Below are 22,102 nucleotides of genomic sequence, written 5' to 3'. Positions count from 1 at the left end.
CCCAGTGTGTCACACTCAACTCCAGTCTTCTGGATGAAGATAAGAGCAACTGTCATCACCACAAACACACACAACCTCAGTCACAAAATGCAGGCATGCCTCCTCACAACTGTGGCTTACTGAGGGCGTGTTGCCCCCTGTCGGATGTTTCTATAATTGCTTCATTCCGGTATTCTGCATTCATGTAAGAAAGTATAGACAGGTTGAATACTTTTTATTTTATACATAATGATGTATATGTAAATAAGACTGTTCATTATACTGAAAATAAGGGGGGAATATGCTGATTTGGCATCTACAAAAACTATTTGTCACCTGCTTGGAAATGTGGACACCCTTTAAGCTATTTCCATAGTTTTTGCATTTCTCCACTGTTTTTTTTGTATCAATAGGAATTTGATCATATACATTATATAAGTCTATAAATCAAGCATCTGATGAAATTATGTCTCTGGACAATGGATCTGAGTTTGTGTGAGCGTAATGCTTTGTGTTGTAGGCTACCAGGAAGAAAGCTGAGCGGGTAGGATAAGGGCAGTCCTCTCAGGAATAAAAGCTACACTACGACGTATAGACTGAAGTTATGACTTTAATATGGCAGATAAGGGTCCGTTATTAACTTCATGTATAATTTTCTACTTGTCGATCGGGGCTGCAATATTTCAAATTCTCGAAGAGCCAAACTGGAAAACAGCCAGAGACGAGTATATCGAACAAAAGAAAATCATTTTGAAGAAATACACCTGCTTAACAGCGGAAAGTCTGGATGAGATTTTGGAGGTATGAAACGTGTTTTAATAGCAGTTTATGACAGGAGATTAACATGACTGAGATAAGTAGGCAAATGTGTACGTAACTTTTCGCGGTGATTGACCAACTATGTATAGCCTAGTTGGTAAAAGCATGTATGCTTTTGTTAAGTCACATTAAGTTATCAAATACAATACATGTGAACAACTCACAGATGTTAACAGCTTGATTTGCCTTATTTTACCTTTTATTTAGCCTTGAGGGGTGAAAGAGAAGCTTTTCGTCTTTACATGTCAGGACACACCAGAACCTGTTTTACCTGATTTAACAACAGAACAACCGTATGCTGGCCAAAGCAACCTGTAGCCTGACTATAAAACCACTTCAATGTTTTTTATGTCATGTTCATGTGTGTTAAAGCCGAATTTCACCGGACATTTTGCGAGCACTCTTGGTTTTAAACAGCACAGTGAGCGTGCATGAGCATGTCTTTCTCCTCCGCACACATATTTGAATGTTTGTTAAGGGTGTGTCCGCTTTAATGGCAGCAGGGAAGTTGTGAAGTTGATATTTTTGAATAAGCCATTGTAAACGTTTTCAATAAGTTTGTTTATGGTGTTCTTAAGTTAAAGTAGTTGCTGAAGTTATAGGGGGATGTGAATGGGTTTTATTGAGAGTTTACTGTGTCCACTGTCTCAGATAGTGTCAGATGCTGCAGGCCAAGGTGTGACCATCACTGGGGACAAACAGCGGAACACCTGGGACTGGGGTAACTCTATCATCTTTGCTGCCACCATTGTCACCACCATAGGTTTGTATGACACTGACAATATTTGATAACAAAAAAAAACTAATCCTTGTTTTATGTAAACATATTGCACTCAAAGCAGTTAAATGTGACGTTACATTTTAAATATTTGGCAACAGAATAAGTCTTGTATACACCTCGCATTATTTATTTATTAACTCACTTTATGTGCGGTGCCACAGAGAAGTGTACTAGTCGATCTTAATGCAACACATAAAGACAGACAACATGTAATACTTCCATAATTCTTAATACTTTTTGGTGAGGTAAGGTATTGTGAACATAAGTCATAAACACCCCAAAACCTTTTTCAACTCTTGAAATTGTCTTGAAGATTATTTTATAATTGTATCCTTAATGCTTTATTTCCCATCTGTAAATGATTGACAAATGACCTAACCATTATTGAAGTCTAGATGTGTGTGTTAATATTAACTCCTGTATTCCACAGGTTATGGTAATGTTGCTCCTAAGACTCAAGGTGGTCGTGTGTTCTGCATCCTGTATGGTTTGTGTGGGATCCCCCTGTGTCTGGTATGGATAAGCCAGCTGGGTTCATTCTTTGGAGACCGGGCCAAACGTCTGTCCCAGGTTTTAATCCACAAAAAGGTTTCAGTGGTAAGAATTTAAATGAAAGCTGGAGTTGGGTTTTTTCTGAACACTGTTAATAAAAGGGTGTTATATTGTGTTATTTTAACATGAAGATCTAATGTGTTTTTTTTCTCCCTTCCATTAGAAAAAGGTCCAATTCACATGCACAGCCTTATTCCTGTTATGGGGGCTGGTCGTGCACCTGGTGATCCCTCCATTTGTTTTTATGTCTATTGAAGGATGGAGCTACCTGGAGGGCCTCTACTTCTCTTTTATCACACTCACAACAGTTGGTTTTGGAGATTATGTGGCAGGTAGGTTTACGTTAGCATAATGTACGTTTTCATTTAAGTTAAGGTTTCTCTGTGGTTCTAAACGTTTTGGTTTGTTAAGTCCTATGAAAAGAATGTCCACTGGCTCTCATTTCAGGTGTAAATCCAAACATAGAATATCCCAGGCTGTACAGAGTGTTTGCAGAGTTATGGATCTACATGGGCCTGGCCTGGCTGTCTCTATTCTTCAGCTGGAATGTCCACATGGTAGTGAAAGCTCACAAAGTGTTTAAGAAAAGAAGGCACAGGCACCGACACTTCTATGATCTGGAACCCGAGCCTGTCGAGGAGAAGCACAATCCAGAATTAAAGCGCTCTGTTATTGACATCTTTAACTTCTTATCAGAGGAGGAGGAAGACTACAGCACTGTCATCAAGGGAATTGGAACCACAGCAAATAAAACACTGCCTGCATACAACATAAATCGCTCTAAGAGCTGCAGCGACATCTTGGCCAACAACATCCAGACCCTGGATCACTCGCCACGTCACAGACGCATGCTGAGCATCAGTGAAGTGTTCATAAATGCTATCGCTGTTGTGGACAAAAGCAAACGCGAGGCGCGTCCTTTAATGCAAGATGGCAACAGAGAAACTGAACCTGCACAATGTGTGAGTGCAGATAAGGAGGAGGAAAGTTGTGCATTAGAAAGTGATGGCATATTCTTCACTATACCCTCGACAAATACTACGGAAGAGGAAATTGTGCAGCATCCTCATTGTGGAGGGACTAGATTTACAATAGCTAAGGTAGTAGAGGAAAATGAGGTTATGGACAAAGACGAAAAAGGATAAAATATATGTTCTCATAACTTCTTATACCTTTAACATTATTGTGGAATCAATCAGTCTGTGTTGTTCGAAAGACCATACTATAAAACTAGAACAAATACTGTCCTGTATCACGAAACAAACTGCATTTTGTGAAAATTATACTTAATGTTATATGGTTTCTTTCTTCACAACGAGCCAGTGTCTGTGTTCGGTAAAATAAAACTATTTTGAAAATTGTGAATCAAGATTTTATTTTTGTATCCCATGTCCATCCAAATCCTTTCTTACAACATTAATTTCCTTAAAAATCATTAGATACAAAGTAGACAGATTATTTTAAATCACAATACAGGGCTTTGTGGAAAATAGATCCAATTAGCAACTTTCCCTCAAAGGGAGCTGCTACAGTGGAGGCGACGAGCACATGGCCGTCATCACCGTACTCCAGGCTCATCACTGGTTTCTCTGAGAGAATGTTCTTGATCCGGATGACCTGGAAGAAACAGAATTAAAAATGATCAGGCAAATTCAAATGCTAAAATATTGTTTGATTAAAAAGCTAAACAAAAACATATGCCCACTTACCTCAGAGCCGGCCAAATCTTCAGGGTCATACTTCACCAACTTCTGGCCATTTGGATGACAACCAAGCCAAATGTCACCTGTTCTGTGGTCCACCTCGATGTTATCACACAGTGACCCAACAGCTACAGACTGGTTGGAAACATCACAAACAATTCATTGATCATTAAATATCCATCCTCCTGAAATACAGATACAAAGGGAGGAATGTGGATATATAAATAATGTTTTTAAGGATTATGTTACAATACAAGCACAGTTCAAGTTACTTTTTGGATATGCACTTTAATTACTTTATTGCCAGAAGTAATATGTAAAGGTGGATACTACTAAAAACTGGAAAGAGCAAGCCCAAAACAAAATCCACTTACTAATACTAACATGTCCAAAGCAAAGAGGTACAACATTTTAACAATTTAAGGTTTTACTGGGGGAGTTCTAGTTTTAATATTAAGCTTAGCTAAAAGGCTGCTAGCTGTATGGGTCTACTATCAGTAAGAAACTAATTAGAGTATTTCCAAAAATGACCTTTTCCTCTAATTGTTTTCAATAGAAAAAAAGACAACACTGTATTACCTTTAGAAACCTTAATTGTTCCCCTTGTTGTCTTTCATACACCTTGATGTCATGGCCAACAATATCTGAAACATAAATATAACTGTGCAACAGAAAATATTCGTGTTTTATTATTTTAGCTTTGCAAAAGGAACATATTGCTGTGGAAATACATTCAGTTTAAAAAACAAGCAGATGCAGTGACTGCTGAGATGAATTGAGAATAACCGTTTGTCAGGTGATATGTTGATGCCATTTGCAGACAGAAAGCCATTGGCTGCCACCCTCACTTCCTCAGGGCTGTAATAGACCACCTCACACATGGGGTAATCCAGGATGAGAGTCAAAAAGTGGAGCACATCACTGGCAAAGTAGTGATCATTTGTGGCGTAGAAGCTCTCTTTTCCGACTGCAAGAATGTCATTTACACTGAAAGACACAATTAATGAGATAAAACGCTTCAATAGATTGTCAAATGTAAAAGGTGTGATACTGTTAAAGATTGATCGTACAGTACACACCTGTGGAGTAGGGGGTGGGCTATCGTTTTTAAGTGCACAAGTGTGTCTTCCTGAACAAGATGAAAGATCTCAACTTGGCTTTTGTGTTCCGGGTGATTGACAACAAACAGGTAAACAGAGTCATCTGCAAACAAACAGAAATGTGTCTTTTACTTTTAGAGTGCAACAATTTCCATTTATTTCTGACCTCACAGGATGCTGAAATTAAGTACAAAAAATTAAGCTTAACATTTCCGTCGTATGATTTAGTGACACGAGGTTATTTTGAACACAGTAGCTAGGTTTAACACCACAGATTCCAGAAAAGGTTTTATAGACAGATTTTTGATTAACGATTACAGTCAACTTGAGAGTTACTTGTGGCTGCTTCAAAATAAAAGGTATTTGTCCAGTCTCTTAATGTGAGATAACAACAGTGTGAAATGTTGGGTTACTTAAAGGTCGGGACTAAAGGCAGCTCTGATAAGGAGTGAACACTTAAGTGTAAAACCAATAAGATCAAAGTACAAATAGTATCACTGGATTACATACTGCATTCCTGCTAATCAAATCCCCTGGTGTACAGTTTAACCCTTCTGAATGGCTGTCTCCACTACTACCAAAATAAATGTATAAAAACAATTTACTAAATGTGAATGCATTAAACTATTATTGCAGGAGAAATGCAGGATTAAAATAGCCACAGAAATCTGGTTTTAATTCATGAAAATAAGTAAAGAAACTTCCAATTTGCAACTATGCTAAGTTTAGTTTATTGGTTCAGTTGGCAGGGACCATGTGCAAAAAGAACATACATCTCAAAGAGATAAGATGCTTTGTACAAGAGTATAGGAGTTTGCTCATTTCCATCTCAAGTCAAAAACCTTTGGTAAAAGCTAAGCAGCTATTAAGCTCCTTGACAAATTGTATTTCCTTTCCTTTTATTTATTTTTTAAACATTGCATACAATGAAACGACAAAAGGGTCCTCCAGAGCATTGAATGTAATATACATCATTATAAAACGGACTGTTTTTTTATACACTATTTCATGTTGCCTTTAATGTTCTTGAACAGAACAAACAGAATACCTGAGACTCACTTTCAGTCCATTTTACTTGGTTAGCATTAGATGAATGCTTGTCATAACAACAGTACCCAAAGGACATATTTGAAGTGAAGAACTGGTACTTTATTTGTCTCTTCTAATTGGTGTCTTTTTGATAGTTTTTCCTGTCTTCTTTAGCTTTGTTTGCAACATTGTCCACTTAGATAAAATCATAGGTTATGAATTTACAAAGAGAGATGAAAGCTCAACCTTAATGTTAACATTGATTTGACAGTTCTGATCATTTCATGCACATCATTTATTTTATTTTGTTGTAAGATGTTGTACATGATTTGTGCTTTACCTGCTTCATCAGTGTATACACTAATGCCATGTGGGTTGAAAGAGTTTAGGTCCAGCTCTCCTTTGATCTGCAGCTCGACTGGAGTTGGCTTCGGGTGCAGCAAATCTAAAATGTAAATCTTCCCTGGTTCATCGGAGAACGAAGGAAGTCCAGGATATTTCAACCCCTGAGTGAAAACACAGCATGAGATGTTGGTGCAGAGTGGACATTTTTCCTGGGTAGGTATTTACTTCAAGAAATATGCAAACAAACTGGTATTCACAACCTTTGTTAAGAAAGTTGACCTATGCTTTCACATTTTTTAAAGGAAACTGAGTATGCAGTGTTTTAGATTCATGCAACAATGCTACAATTTTGATAACCTACTGTGCTTAGAAAGGCCAGACCGTCTTTCAGTATTGTGATATCCTCTGCCCCATATTCTGCACAAAACAAAATGTGTTATCTTTTTCACTGATTTAATTTTACAACCCTGGCATTACAGCCGATACTTGACCTACAGCAGGAAACTGGGACTTTAAACTCTTCATGTATGCTCACATTTGGCATACAAGCTGTCCAAGTACGGAAATGCATTTAAACAGAACATCTCTGACCGTGTAAACGTCCAAATTAAGACAATGAAATTAAAATAAAGTTATCTTACCAATATTCTTCAAATATTGACAGTTGAGGTGTTTCACAGGCATTTCCCTTGAAGCAAGCATCATTTCACTGCAGAGAAAAGTTAAAAATGACAACGCTTTTCATAGGCAAACAAAGCAGAACCTGCAAGTCTAGCAGGGCTTGGTTACAGAGATTTTCCCTTCCTGCTTGATCTTTTCTTTCTGAATTAAGCAACAGTTGTCAACATTGGAAATAAGTACAACTAAACCTCTATTATACCTCCAAATGTGGTCTCTAATCAAAATGAAAAAGTACTTACTTTAGTTTAAGGAATTTGTATCCAATGAAAGCTGCAAAGGCAGCAACAACAGCAGCCAGTACTTTCTTCATGGCTGCCAGGATTACAAACACACTCTCTGTGCATATAAAGGTCACACAGGAAGAGGTTCAGGGTGCAATTACATAGACACACCAAAGTATGGAAGCAAATAAGAGACAGAAGTATTTGAATTTGATCAGACACCGAATTTATAGCATTGAAAATAATTACGTTGAAAATCTAAATAAAAAGTAGAGCACAGTAGAAGCTTGAAAAGTAATAGTTATTAGTGAATGCTTTAAAGACCTGACTTTCTTGTGGGTGGTAGAACTATGGGTTTTACAAAAAACAATGAAAATACTGTTTATTAACCATCATTTAATCTTACTGATTGATATACAGTGATTTTGTGTGAAGTACTTTGTCTGGAAACGGTGTTTCTTCACACTGCGCATGTATTGAACCACAAAGAAAACTAAAGTTGAAGCATGACGTATGGATTGTATTATTAATGTCTTTATTCAAATATACAAAACATTAACAAATATATATGAAAGCAGTCGGTAACATACAGTGCATTTGTGTGCAGTTAGGTGACCAGGGTTAAATATAATTTTCATGATAGAGGTAAGCAAATGTAAAAAAAAAAAAAAAATACAATATATTGTTTTCTAAATACCTTTTCACGGTAATACGAGTATCTGGGACGTTCAGTAACTTTGGTTTTGTGTCTACTTTTAACATGCTTACCCAGTGCTCATTGCTATACAATCATGTAAACACAATTAATGAATCTTAGCTACATCTTAGCTAGTTGATCTTCAGCCTACTCCAAATCACAGCACAAGGTTTTATGGAAAACAGTTCCAATGAGCAACTTTTTCCCATAGGTAGCTGCAACAGAGGAGCCCATGATCACATTGCCGTCGTCCTCGTACACCTGAGTCACCACTGGCTGATCTGAATGAATGTTCTTGATTTGAATGACCTGAATAAAACAAAATCATGAGAAAGAAAGAAATTAAACGAGATGAATATGTGTGAATAGACGGATCTGCTGTTTAGGTAATGAGAGTATTTTTTTCTGTTCTTGTAATGTTGTCAGGCATAATGTACTTTCTAGTCAAAGTGAATGTACAAACCTCCGATCCAGGCGGGTCTGTTGGGTCAAACCTCAGAACTTTCATTGCATTAGGATGACAGCCTAACCACAGGTCACCAGTTACAGCGTCCACTTCTACGTTGTCACAAAGTGAACCCACAGCCACAGCCTGGTGGAGTATCATAGACAATGTTAGAATTAATAATGCATCTTGGTGTCATATATCCTTCAATAACTAATTTATCTTCAAATCAATTTCATTTTGGACTTCTCTCCTTTATTGTTTAGCATCAGTGTGCATGGTTTTATGCAGCTCTTAAATCATGTTACATGAAGAATCATTTGTATATCTGACTCCTGTTACTTGTATTTCAAAGTAAAGACAGTTTAAATGAAAATCTGTTGGTGGCCCTAATACATTCTGAATGTACTATGAACTAGAGCTGAGCATTCATTGCAATTAGCATTACTGTTTGATTTGTCAACATTTTTACTAAAAACTAAAGCACAAGTGTCTTGGTCTAATAATAGCAAAAACAAATAGTGTTTGATGATAATAATTTATCAGTGGGAAAAACTTTAATGTTTTACCTTCACTTGGACCAATGCATTGTCTTCTTTCCGCTCCAACACGTGCACATTGTGGTCAAATAGATCTACCACATATACATGCCTACAAATAAAACATAATATTAAAGTAAGAAAGCAAGCCATTGAAAGCATGAATGACCAAATGCATAGCCCAGGATATAAGTCTTACCTTTTGTCTGGTGAGATATTAACACCATTTGCAAAGTAATATCCCTCAGAGACCACTTTCACTTCCTCAGGACTGTAGTACACAACATTAGTCCAAGGCTGAAGAAGAAGAATCTCCACCAAAGTTTTAAGTAATTCATTGGTAAAGTAGTGATCATTGGTCGCATAGAAGCTTTCCACTCCCAATGCTACAATATCGTTTACACTTGAAAAGAAAATAAGAACAGAATTGAGTTTTTAAATATACAATAATTCATAACGTTTTTAAAAATAACTGTTATAATAACTAAGGATAGTTTGACAAATGTTTTTGCATAATGACCTCATCTATATATTCAGTACATTTTAAGTGCAGTTCATGTCATACCTGTGGAGAAGCTCATGTTTTATGGTTTTCAGATGCACCAGTGAGTGGTCGTCCCTGACAAAGTGGAATATGTCTACTTGACTGTTGTGTTCAGGATGATTAACGACAAACAGGTATATTGCGTCATCTGATGAGAAACAAGAAAGCATTGTAAATAAAAAAGCAGGTAACCAAACTTAAAAGTGTGAGTGAGTATGTGTGTAAAAGTAGAGGGACAAGCATGGCTTAAGACTACCCTTATTTTAGAAATTAATCAGAATCACATCTCTAGATATTCCTTCCAAATCACAACATAATGTCAAGCAACTAAATACAATCTGTTCTTTGTAGTTTTTCAGTCAGCTGAACTGTACTTATTTTACTATCTTAAAATGTATTTAAAAGTGTGCTATTAATGTGTACCTGTTGATAATATGAATGCTGTTGAATCTGGATTCAAAGGCAGTAGAAAGCGACCGTTTGCCCTTAAGAGACTTTCTTGTAGAGACTTGTTTGTGTGGCAAGTGTACAATCACACATAGTGCTTTTACCACTGGGATCGGTGTATAAACTGATGCCATGAGGGTTGAATGACTCCAGATCAAAGTTTCTTGGCATGCGCAGCTCCACTGGTTTCATCCGAGGATTTGTCATATCAAGAAAGAAGATCTTTCCTGTCACATCTGTGGATGGAAGTCCGGGATACTTCAGGCCCTTGAAATATATATATACAAATATGATATTATGCACAGTGTTGGAAAAGGTGAAAAAGTCCAGCTTCGGGTCACATTTTAAGGCCTAACTCTTATATAAAAATAGTTTGTCCTAAATAACAAATGTCTGCAGTTTAAGAAATGCTAGCCATGTATCCTATATTTAAGAGAATCCCTGATAGAATAGGTGATTGTTATTGAAAGTGTGATGGGAAAAATACTGCATTGCTTCACTGCTTTGTCCTTGTGTAGCCATGGCTCACCAGTGTAATGATTCGGTTTGTTTGTGTGGATAAACTCAATATGAACTAACTTTTTTTTGTTCCTCAGTTCCTCCTCGCTGTCTCTGAGGAACTGCACACTGCTAAAGCAGCCTCCCTCTCCTCTGTCATCATCCTTCTGGACCTGTCTGCTGCATTCGACACGGTGAATCATCAGATCCTCCTTCGCACTCTCCAAGAACTTGGAGTTTCAGGCTCTGCACTTTCCTTCCTCACCTCATACCTCAAAGACCGTACCTACAGGGTAACTTGGAGAGGGTCCGAGTCCGACCCTTGTCAATTAACTACAGGGGTCCCTCAGGGCTCTGTTCTTGGTCCCCTCCTCTTCTCCCTGTACATAAACTCGCTCGGATCAGTCATTAGCCCGCATGGTTTTTCATACCACTGCTACGCTGACGGACACCCAATTAATTCTGTCCTTTCCCCGTCAGAGACCCAGGTCCTCGCACGCATCTCTGCTTGTCTAGTGGACATATCTCAGTGGATGTCTGCTCACCACCTCAAGCTCAACCTTGACAAGACTGAACTGCTTTTCCTTCCGGGAAAAGATTGTCCCACTCTTGACCTGACAATCAACATCGGCACCTCAGTTGTTTCCCTGACTCAGACTGCAAGGAATCTGGGTGTGACCATAACAAACTGTCCTTCACTGCAAACATCGCTGCTACAACCCGCTGCTCCAGATACACTCTTTACAACATCAGGAGGATACGTCCCCACCTGACCCAGAAAGCGACGCAGGTTCTGGTCCAGGCTCTCGTCATCTCACGCCTAGACTACTGCAACTCCCTCCTGGCTGGTCTACCTGCATGTGCCATCCGACCTCTGCAGCTCATCCAGAATGCAGCGGCTCGCCTGGTCTTCAACCTTCCTAAATTCTCCCACACCACGCGGCTCCTCCGCTCCCTTCACTGGCTTCCGGTAACTGCTAGAATCCACTTAAAGACAATGGTACTTGCGTACCGTGCTGCGAATGGATCTGGCCCTTCCTACATCCAGGACATGGTTAAACCGTACACCCCAGCGCGTGCACTACGCTCTGCATCGGCCAAACAGCTCGGTGCACCCGCACTGCGAGGGGGACCCAAGTTCCCATCAGCAAAAACACGTGGGTTTGCTATCCTGGCTCCAAAATGGTGGAATGAGCTCCCCATTGACATCAGGACAGAGCAGATAGCTTACACACCTTCCGGCGCAGACTGAAAACTCATCTCTTTCGACTCCACTTCGAGCGATAGAATTATTAACAAAGCACTTATATACTAATAAAGGGCTGGCTTACCTAAAGCCAGTTGAGTAGCACTTGAAATGTTTTAGCTCTATGAAACCTGATGTACTTATATGATTCTGTTTTCTTCAAGTTTGTATTTTGTTGGTCAAACGCACTTATTGTAAGTCGCTTTGGATAAAAGCGTCAGCTAAATGCAATGTAATGTAATTATGGGCTGTTGAGTAGACAAATTGCAAACCAACTCTTCGAGACTGTGATGGAAATGTTTCACGATATCCTTACATTTTATAGACTTAATTAACAATGTATATATGATTCGAGGATAAGTTTGGCATTTTAATCGCTTATGAAAATAATGGTGTGTTGCATCACTAATGAATAATAATGCATTTCATGGAGGCTATTAAAAAGCTTGAACATTTGACATCAAAACAATAAGATTATGTCCCACGTGTTAACGGTTCTGATGACTGACATTTTGTTAGAGTCTGGTCAGAGGGCTTTTTTGTTGATAAGGCTGCTGTGTAATTCACATACTTACACTGCTGATAAACGCCAGCCCGTCTCCAGTGATCGTTATATCCTCTGAGCCATGATCTGAAAGTAAAGTACCGAGAGTTGCACCGTTAACTTTTGCTTATTTTTTTATCAAAAATGTTGCTACATTTTCTTATGGCATAACTTACCTATATTTTTAAGTAAGACACAGTTGGGGAGGTGCTTTTGGGCCAACTCCCTTGAAGCGAAGGCCCTTTTCCTGCAATGTTATAAAGCAAACGTTAGCCTTGGTCAGGTGGTAAATAAAAACCGTGTGTGCATGATGAAAACATCGTAACAAACTCCGAAACATTTCGACATTAACGGAGTTGCTTTGCATTGTACCTTAGGTTTAGGATCCTCTGTCCGAGCACCAACGCTAAGGCAGCTATTACAATCGAGATAAAACCTAGCTTACCCATTTTGGAAAAACGTTATACAAACTTTAAAATACCACACCACTGTCCCACTATTGCAGCACCCGAGGTGTGTCACAACTGGAGCAACTGATGCGGCCTTCAGTGACTATTGGAAATATGTGTCTCCATTTTACATATAGTTAATATACGTTACATTGTTACATTTACATTAATACATTGGCATTTGAAAACGTATTGCGCAGCTGCAGGGGAAATGTAGCCTTGTGGTATCTCTTTATTCATAAGATAGAGTGCAGGAAATGTCAAAGGAAATAATTCATCCCAAGCACTTGAACAAGAGAAGTTTTCAGTGTCCGCATTTCCAACACTATAAAAGCACCGGAATTGCCGAATGTTTGAATCTAACTACTTCCGTTGACAAAGTGCTGCTAAAACAGCTTTAGATAACATATTATAAAATATGTTTTGTGTGATCAGTTTTCATATGCTGTGTTTAGTTTGAGTCTTGTACTTTGTGGGATAGCACATGCAATTGTGTCCTTGTGAATGAGTGAATCTGTTTTTACCTGCAAAGTTGTAACAACTGACATTTGACCTCTTGACCTCAGGCCCTTCTGCAAAGATAATAGCTGGAGTCATCTACTGAATGTATGATTTGTGTTTTTGCCAAACATCTTTAACTCAGATCGGTTTTATAGGTCCTGCCTTTTTTTCTTCCTAAAATGATCTAAGCACATACTCACCACAAGTTGGCCAGCACTTGACAGACACAGGCTAAGCTCCAAATTGGTTTCATTGCAGTTGTTTCTTTTAAAAAGAGCTTTGTAAAAAAACAAAAATATGATCCTTTCATATTTCAAAAGAAAAAGGTACAAGTAATTAAGGACAAATGCATTGCAGTCATTTTGTTTCAATTTAAATGTATGAACATGTAAAAGGTTGCGAAATTAACTATGAATAAACTTTCTCCAAGTAATTTGGTGCCAACATTGTTTCATTGTCATAAAGTAAATGTGTCTTATTGGGATACACTGACTACACTGCTCTGCTTTTAATTCACTCATAATGTGACCAGTCACCAGACGGTATACTCAATAACATGTAGTGTCTGCAAGCCCTGTTTAAATTGTTTATTTTTGAAGTTGTTTTTGTAGGTGATGACTCCTCCCAACATAAAACAAAAAGTTACAAAATTGTCTATGTAATCAAAATCATGTGTAAGAGACTTCATAAAAAACAAACATGAACACATACATACACATATAGAAGTGAAAGTAACATAAAATTGGCAAACTATTGACCCTGTGATACTCAGCATTGGGTGCATGCAACCTGACAGTAACTGTAGAATATCTACAAAAGTCCAATTAAAGAATTATAGCATCTAACAACTTCAAAACACCAACAACTCCTGCACATTACATCATGTGCAACCAGCGAGCACTGATAGGTGGGGCACACCAGATTCCCGACTCTTGTTTTGTGAAGTCTTGTCAAGGTTCACAGTGTAATACAGCAGGATCCCCATCAAACAGTTTCAAGCAAGACTGTATATTTGGAACATACAAAATAAATTTTATTATCCATTCTCTTCATGTCTACATCTTATTAGAGTTTCTAGACAATGGCATTGTCAAATAACACACCCAAATTAATTCTAATAATCCTGACAGGTGCAACAATACATTTCTGTCAAGTCCAGGTGTCAAAATATAACTGAATGTGAAAAGCAATTTTTAAATCTTCTTCTTTGTTATTTTTCAACATAAAAAGGGGAGCCGTGGCCCTGGGCCGCAGTGAGAGCTAGGCAGGACATGGCCATGAGCACACATTAATACGGGAGAGGAAGTGGCTTCAGGGTTGAGCCCCGGTGGCTGCAGGGACTTGTGTGGCCAGGGTGTTGGGCGCAGAGATGACGGGAGATCCAGCAATGTTAGCCAGTGGCTGTGAAGAGGACATTGAGGTGATTCCTAGGAGACACAGTGGGCTCATTAATCATTTAGTAATGGTTTACACCATTTATATGACATCTCAAGTTAGAGATAAAACGTTGATTGAAGTCAAAGAAACTGTCAGATTGTGAAGTAACATTTCATAAACATGTACATTTCCTTGGCTGCAAAGAGTTTTTTCCCTCATTTGAAGAAATATGATAGTTTTAGCTTATTATGCTACTTTCAATAATCTAAATGCATAAGGACAACTTAAACGATTAGTCAATGGACAGAAACCTGATACTAACTACTGTGGTGGAAATCAGATAAAGTCATTCAACAAATTGTCTTTATAAGTTTATTTAGAAGAAAAAAAAATGGGGTTCAATCACTCAATTCTGAAGTGAATTGCACCAAGCATGAGTCGCCACACATTATATTGTAGAATAATTCAGCCTTGTGACTCCTTGAGAGAACAGGTGAAGATAAGTTGGCTTGAGTTGATAATGGAAACACTACAAGGTGATAAGCAGAACTAGTTTGAGCTGGCAAAAACAAAGAAACAATTGGTGGGTCAGGCGAAGGCTACTTCATCTGCAAATAGCTTATAAAGAGAAACAGAGCATGGATCATATACAAATCAGATCATCTTAAAGTCAGATGATCAGGTTTTTCCTGTTGTTAATTGGACAGACAGTTGGTACTTTGTTTCAAATGAATTCCTCAGTTATCACATTTCCATTATTACATATTCTCAGTACATTAGCATTATACTATTTTGATTAACAGTTTTCAACCTCTTGAATGTGGAAAATTCCTGCTTTACTCTGTTTCATATCATATAAAACTAAATATGATTGGGATTTTGGATGACAAAACATGGCATTAAAAGATGGACTTTAGAAAGTGGGATGTTTATTTCTCTATTTTTGACCAAATGATAAATTACAAAATAATCAACATTAAATATATCGATAATGGAAATAATCCTCAATTGCAGCCATACTTATATAAATTATAATTTAACCTATATAGACAGATTATGAGAATTATTTGTGTTTTCCTGTGCAGTATTACTTACCAGCCATCATACTTGAAGAGCTGACTGGTGTTGAGCTTGCAGCCATCCCTCCAGGAGTGGCCCCTCTTCCCTGATCTTTAACGATGGGATCTATGAACAAAAAGTGGATTTGAGTGCCTCATGAACCAAAAACACGTGTTGACACATGAAGACACTTAATGTAGTACGCTCAGATTTTGAGACAATTTACTCAAGCAAGACATGAAGACATGGTAATAAAAAATAGATGGGAAATAAACGTACAGAAGTAGGGGTGATCCATGGCCTCTCTAGCCGTGAGGCGGGCTTGATGGTCATAGCGCAGCAGTTTGTCCAGGAAGTCGAGAGCCTCCGTGCTAACCAGGTGCTGGTTCTCGCTGTGCACAAACCTCTCCCATCTTTTGCGGGAGTGTCTGTAGAGAAAAAACCAAGGGATTAAGTGCTAATTGATGTTGATACTTTGCCGAGGTCAAACAGCTCCAATGTTTTACCTTCCAAGAATGTCATTGAACCGTGGGTCCAATTCAATGTTGTACTTGTCAATGTAGTCGTACAGGTCCTCGGTGCCGAGTACCTTTGCGATCCGCACCAGCTGCAAGTTAGAAGAGGCATCATTTAACATTAGAAGTAGGCATTTGGTAAATCCTTTGAAGGGCATTAAGGTGCATGGAATCCATTGCAGTTTATAGTGTACTGTACTAGTGTGAAGGTGGTGGGTTTGTATGGAGCGATACATGATGTCAATAAAGAGGTGATTAATGGAGACTAATCCTATAGGAATAAAGACCTTGCTAAATTAACAATGAGCATGTTTCATTAAATATCTTTACAGTTTGATCAAATGTATTTATTAAGGGCAACTTTATAATTATTTAAGTTGTTTAGGAATTTTGAATATATATACACATACACCTAATAAAGGGCAATAATTACAATTGTACAGTTCCATCTCTGAGCACAGTTTTGAAGTTGTACAAGATAATTAGTTCAGTTAATATAATATTAAATCAACAGTTGATTGTTTATCAGTAGAACATAAACACTATTTTAACCAGTGTCATACAGGGTTAAAAAGGAACAAAAACAAAGAGGCATGGAACAAACTGGAAATGCTGTGTTCAGTGTTAGTGTATATGAGCCCACAAGACAACCGACACCATACATGGGAGTAAAATGTGTTACGACCAGTGTTGTGCTAGTTACTGAAAACCAGTAACTAGTTACCATTACTAGTTACTTCATTTCAAAAGTAACTCAGTTACTTTACTGATTACTTACACCAAAAGTAATGCGTTACTGTGAACAGTACCGTTTTAGTTACTTAAAAAAAGGGCTCCCATTAATGCCCTTATAGCCTTCATTTCAGTACTGTCATTGCATTGGAGAATAATACAATCTGTTGATCAACTTGACATGCATTATATGCAATCTGGATTGCTTCGATATTAGCTGGCTTTCCATTTTTGTATATTCTTTCTCCAGGTAGTTGGAAAAAGTGTTCCGTCCCATATGCCGTGTGCCGCCCGGACATGCCATCATGCTAACTAGCTCCCTGAAAGCGGGTGACTCCACTGTAGCAATAGCCTGCACGTGTTCTACAACATACCGTGCAATGGCTTTATCGACTTTTCCCTGGCTAGCAGTCCCTTGGTTAAAATCCAGCCGCTGTTGCTTAGGTGGAGGTGGAGTGGCGTCGGCTGAGTCTCTGTGGTCTTAGCTATTAGCTTCGTCCCAGCATGTTGTTTTTGCAGATGTTTTAAGAGATTTGAATTACTGGTTTGGGCAGTAGATAGGATCTTTGACCCGCCAAGACACAACTTACATTTAACTAAAACGTTCTTTTCTTTGTGCTCGACAAAAGTGAAATAGTGAGAATATCTCCAGGTGGAGAAACTAGACTTGAGCTCCGCCGCCGCCATGATAGTCTTGTTAGTAAACAACACAAACACGCCCACAGCCCGTCTCCGCATGTGACACAGGAAGTATCTAAGTACATTTACTCAAGTACTGTACTTAAGTACAGTTCTCATCTCTGTTCGCCTGGCTGTTGACTATATAAAAAAACTAACGCAGTAACGCACCATGTAGTAACGGTAACTGAGTTACTGAATTTAAAAAGTAATGCGTTAGAGTACTAGTTACTACAAAGAATGACGGCGTTACTTTGTAACGCGTTAGTCCCAACACTGGTTACGACCCATGTCCACTGTTGCAGACACATTAGTCTCTTACACCCCTTTAATATTTGGTGCACCAAACTCTCAAAAAGATTATAACAAATGTCTACACTGGCTCAATAACTGTGTAGATGACTTTAAGAAGGATATAAATCCCCAGGTGCTCCATCAGAGCTGCTACACGTCATATGTCTAGTTTTCGAAGAATGTTTTACTCTGTGAAACTGATAAAACAGTTTGTATTATTCAATGATGAAAGAAATACAGACACTGGTCTCTTTAGGCCACAGATGTATGAACATATACAAAAAAGACCTTATTCTACATACCTGATCGTAGTTGTCATGACCGTGGAAGAAAGGCTCCTTTCTGAAGATCATGCTGGCGAGCATGCAACCCAAACTCCACATGTCCAAGCTGTAGTCATACATCTATAAATAAGATAGAGTTAAAATGTTTGAACTGACTCCATGGCTGCATTTAACAAAAGTAAAAAACAATTGTCTCTTCTTTAAAACTTTAAATTGTCATTTTGACAAACTACGTGCATAGAACAGTGTAGGAGGCTCACCTGGTAGTCTACCAACAGTTCAGGTCCTTTGAAGTACCTGGATGCCACTCTGACGTTGTATTCCTGGTTTGGGTGGTAGAATTCTGCCAAACCCCAATCGATTAGGCGGAGCTTGAGGATTATAAAAAACAATAAACGTGAATATATATTTCATTATTTTTATGCGTTTAGCCGGTGACGCAGTAAAGAAGGCGAAACATGATCAGAATAAAAAATGGTCAGCATGTGAGACAATACCTTTCTGTGTTCGTGATCAATCATTACATTGTGTGGCTTGACATCTCTGTGCATAATCCCCATACTGTGGCAGTAATCCAGAGCCTTTCAGAGAAAAACAAGAAGGAGATATACTTTGAGAATAAATACTTAATGTTAAACTGATATAACGTTTCTGGCAATTTGCAAACAACTAAGGCAGTCCATAAAATTGAGGGAAAACTAAGTGCAAAAGCCGTTTCTTACCTTTAGGATTTCGTACATGTAGAACCGTATGTCAAAGTCAGATAGGGTTTGATACAATTGCTGTAAAAAAAACAAGATGTATGAGCCATTTAAAAACAAAAATAATAATAATATTAGCATATCTAAAATTATGCACTGGGTTTTACCTTGAAATCTGTGTTGTTCACATGTTCAAAGACCAGAGCAGGGGTTCGGGACTGAAAGGACAAAGAGAAATAAATGTATGCATTAAAACCATGTACCTACAGTATTATACATGTACTAAATTGTTACATTGCAAAAAGGGAGATCAAAATTACCACAGGATCCTTGACGATATCTAACAGTGAGATGATATTTGGGCCACCCCTCAGATTCTCCAGGATCTTTATTTCTCTCTTAATTTTCTTTTTTTTGACCGGCTGTGAACAAAGATAATCTTGTTAGTAAATTAACTAGAGGTGATAAATATTACAACTATGACCGTTAAATTATCAGGATACTCAATTGATTATTTCCATACCTTCAGTATTTTGACGACCACTTTTTCATTGTTTGTGATGTTTATGGCTTCAAATACTTCACTATATTTGCCTCTCCCTAGTTTTCTGACTAGCTGATAGTCGTCTTGGTTCCTAAAAAAAACAAAAACACGATCAACAACGATGACATGGCTTACCTAACAAAGCAAAACAAAAACAACTAACTATTTCCCTTTGACTTACCCCCATTCAACAACATGGGACTCATAGTCCCAATATTCCCTAGGTCTCTGTGTGTTTACATCAGGGTAAACTCGAGAGCGGCTTGGGACAGGGCCAGACATATTCTACACAGGATCTTCTCTTAATCTCCTAAAATAAAATAGATAATGTAAAAAAAAAATGGTTACATATAATCACACATTCCGTATACAACAGATCAAGCCAATTAAATAACATTCCGTCTACTGTATAGCACTAGAGGACATCCTATAACTACACAAAGGTGATAAGGTACTTTAATTATAAGGCAACACGATACCTGGGAGGTTCCCTCCAGGATGATGGTGATAGATGAATTGAAACAGGAGCAGTTGAGATGCCTTTATGGTAAGAAAGCTACAAGGGCACACATATAAAAACAGACCATTAGCATTCTACAGTCAAACCAATAATACAAACAAATATGAAGTATTTAAACTGAGAAATGCTAATCAAAGCAAACAGATACATATCAATATTTTAATTAACATGAAAATGTTTCCCCTCCAGTTTCACAGGATGTTGATTTGAGTTTCAAATGAAACTGCATATGTTTCATGTGAAAGGCAATAGGTAGTTAATGAAAATACAACAAATGCTATTTTAATAACACAGGTATAACAGGTGTATTGAGAATATATAGTATTATACATGTTAGTGTCCAAATAATGTTGCTTATGAAATATAGAGACCTGAATGTTAAATGGGGGCATCCAACCAGTCTAATCAGGAGGTACAGGGCTCAATACAGTCATCACTGGGGGCTACACCAAGGCAGTATCTCCTGATGAAAAAAAGACAGAAAGTAGGTTGATTAAAATCAATGCTGTCAATTAAGCAAACACGAACAAACTGTGAGCTATCTATGTATGCCAGCCAATCAGCTCGTAGGGCTACATTAGATTATTGGGTTTAATAAAGTAATCTAATCGAAAAATGGTTACTCCGGTATATATTCAGTTGTAGCTAGTTCGCCCGCTAAATAGTTTAATGAAAAGGTGAGTGTACGCAGAAACCCTCTGTGGCCCAGGGCCTGTACAAGTGCAGTGAAGCTAGCTGCTAGCTCTTAGGCAACCGGGCAGCTGGTCGGGCTGCTAGCGAGTTAGCATTAGCTCGCCAACAGCAGAGGGAAAAGCCGGTTGGAAAGTCACAACTATATTGCGGCTAAATTATGGGACTATAACGGAAATAGTTAAACGCCACGCGTCCAAAAAGGTCAAATAATCATTATAGGGGCTATTATTGACGTACAGCTAAACAACCAGCCTCGAGAAATATATTTCCTAAAGCTAGAAAGTGCTAAGCTAACAGGCTAGGGGAGTGAATAGCCTGCTGGCTGGCGAGGCAACTGACTGACAACGCCTTGAAAAAACCTCCTAAAAACACCGTGATCGAGCAGTAAAAGGGCACCGCGGTTGTGTTACATGTTCACAGCTTTTCGACACGTATAAAATACTCAAAAGCAGTTCCCTACCTACGACAATTTGTGGTTAAATAACACGATTACCTCTCAGCGTTGTTGGGACGTCAATATGGCGATGCTTGGGATCAAGAGCTTAGTGCGAACAGCCTTTCCCGCAGAGGGCGCTCTCCCTTTTTTCTCTTTCATGGGGGAGACTGTAGCACCCTCTGCCACCAACAGGTCTGATTGAGGCAGAAACTTTTATCTGCATGCGTCTGTAGGCATGCAGATGATTCGGCCACATCTCAAATATTTAGTCAGTGGATCTGATTTGTATAGCCACACGAAGTGTTCATTTCCACTCGCAACATGCGCCATTAACCACCTCTCTGGCCCTGCAAAGATTGTTAGGGGCAGTCAGATATGATTCAGCATGGTTAATATAGTAGTTTAGTTGAGAAGCCTGGAGCACGAGCAGGCATACACACAAGACTGCAATTCAAATAATTGTGTAACTCACTGCTTTTAATCACTGCGTTATTGTGCTCTCCATGTCAGGATGTTTCTATCAAGAGGCAATTCTATGGACTGATGCTCAGTCAAGGGCTTGGGCCTGTTTTTGAAAAGCTCTTTGTTTGGGTTCACTGTTCAAATGGACAATGGTAAAACAGTGATGGAAAACAATGCATGTTGTGTGGCATCATTTAAAAGGCTACCTCAGTCATAGAAAAAGCCTGGGGCATTTCCCTGAAGAACCCACCAGTAATCAACACATAAAGGAGCGAAAGACGACTCCATGAGTTTGAAGGTTGAGAACATTTGTTTCCTTCTTGATTTGAGATAATGAGATAATGGACCCCCTGTAAATTATTTCTGTAGCCAAATTGTTACTTCTCTGCCTGGAAGTCATGCGCTGTTAGACAAACAGAAAAGGTCTTTGACTACTATATCTGTTACATATTTTTAGCATATATAATTAACTTGGAGTGGAGACCTATTAAAAGTAAAAATGCAGGATAAGCGGTAGTTCAAAACAGTACTCTTGCCGACAAACAGTGGATACAGCTGAGGACCAAAGTCAACAATGAAGCAGTAAGTTGTTTTTTTACAATATAATTAATGTATTTTTCATCAAATCCGTCAATGAAATATATTTCAATTACCAGCTGAAATTGACATAGCTATACAAATCCACAT

General features: G+C 38.4%; 4 protein-coding genes across 4 annotated transcripts; 1 reads left to right on the top strand and 3 right to left on the bottom strand.

The window, feature by feature from the left end:
* Positions 1-505: 505 nt before the first annotated feature.
* On the top strand, positions 506-3,496 carry kcnk5b (potassium channel, subfamily K, member 5b). Its single transcript, XM_034228239.1, has 5 exons — positions 506-780; positions 1,450-1,561; positions 2,010-2,176; positions 2,295-2,463; positions 2,579-3,496. Exons 1-5 carry the CDS (start codon positions 595-597, stop codon positions 3,274-3,276), a joined length of 1,332 nt encoding a protein of 443 aa, XP_034084130.1. The 5' UTR covers positions 506-594; the 3' UTR covers positions 3,277-3,496.
* Positions 3,488-7,352, bottom strand: LOC117554032 (serum paraoxonase/arylesterase 2-like). Its single transcript, XM_034228240.1, is given in 9 exon segments — positions 3,488-3,748; positions 3,841-3,969; positions 4,414-4,495; positions 4,621-4,853; positions 4,856-5,037; positions 6,304-6,469; positions 6,670-6,725; positions 6,950-7,017; positions 7,229-7,352. Coding segments are annotated over 9 exon segments (1,149 nt in total). The 5' UTR covers positions 7,300-7,352; the 3' UTR covers positions 3,488-3,586.
* Positions 7,353-7,722: 370 nt separating this feature from the next.
* LOC117554030 (serum paraoxonase/arylesterase 2-like) lies at positions 7,723-12,711 on the bottom strand. Its single transcript, XM_034228238.1, has 9 exons — positions 12,543-12,711; positions 12,347-12,417; positions 12,202-12,257; positions 9,987-10,149; positions 9,457-9,583; positions 9,091-9,294; positions 8,922-9,003; positions 8,371-8,499; positions 7,723-8,216 (listed from the first exon to the last, which is right to left on the bottom strand). Exons 1-9 carry the CDS (start codon positions 12,617-12,619, stop codon positions 8,055-8,057), a joined length of 1,071 nt encoding a protein of 356 aa, XP_034084129.1. The 5' UTR covers positions 12,620-12,711; the 3' UTR covers positions 7,723-8,054.
* A 981-nt stretch (positions 12,712-13,692) lies between these two features.
* Positions 13,693-21,202, bottom strand: LOC117554015 (casein kinase II subunit alpha). The gene is made up of 15 exons (XM_034228217.1): positions 21,011-21,202; positions 20,196-20,287; positions 19,784-19,860; positions 19,486-19,614; positions 19,284-19,395; positions 19,081-19,182; positions 18,928-18,978; positions 18,782-18,841; positions 18,557-18,640; positions 18,320-18,430; positions 18,078-18,179; positions 16,063-16,163; positions 15,836-15,984; positions 15,593-15,682; positions 13,693-14,547 (listed from the first exon to the last, which is right to left on the bottom strand). The coding sequence occupies exons 4-15, from the start codon at positions 19,584-19,586 to the stop codon at positions 14,432-14,434; spliced, it is 1,179 nt and encodes a 392-aa protein (XP_034084108.1). The 5' UTR covers positions 19,587-19,614; positions 19,784-19,860; positions 20,196-20,287; positions 21,011-21,202; the 3' UTR covers positions 13,693-14,431.
* Between the last annotated feature and the right edge of the window lie 900 nt (positions 21,203-22,102).

Source organism: Gymnodraco acuticeps, unplaced genomic scaffold (assembly GCF_902827175.1).
Source record: "Gymnodraco acuticeps unplaced genomic scaffold, fGymAcu1.1, whole genome shotgun sequence".
NCBI classification, from domain to species: Eukaryota; Metazoa; Chordata; class Actinopteri; order Perciformes; family Bathydraconidae; genus Gymnodraco; species Gymnodraco acuticeps.
This window is presented reverse-complemented; position numbering and strand designations above follow the sequence as displayed.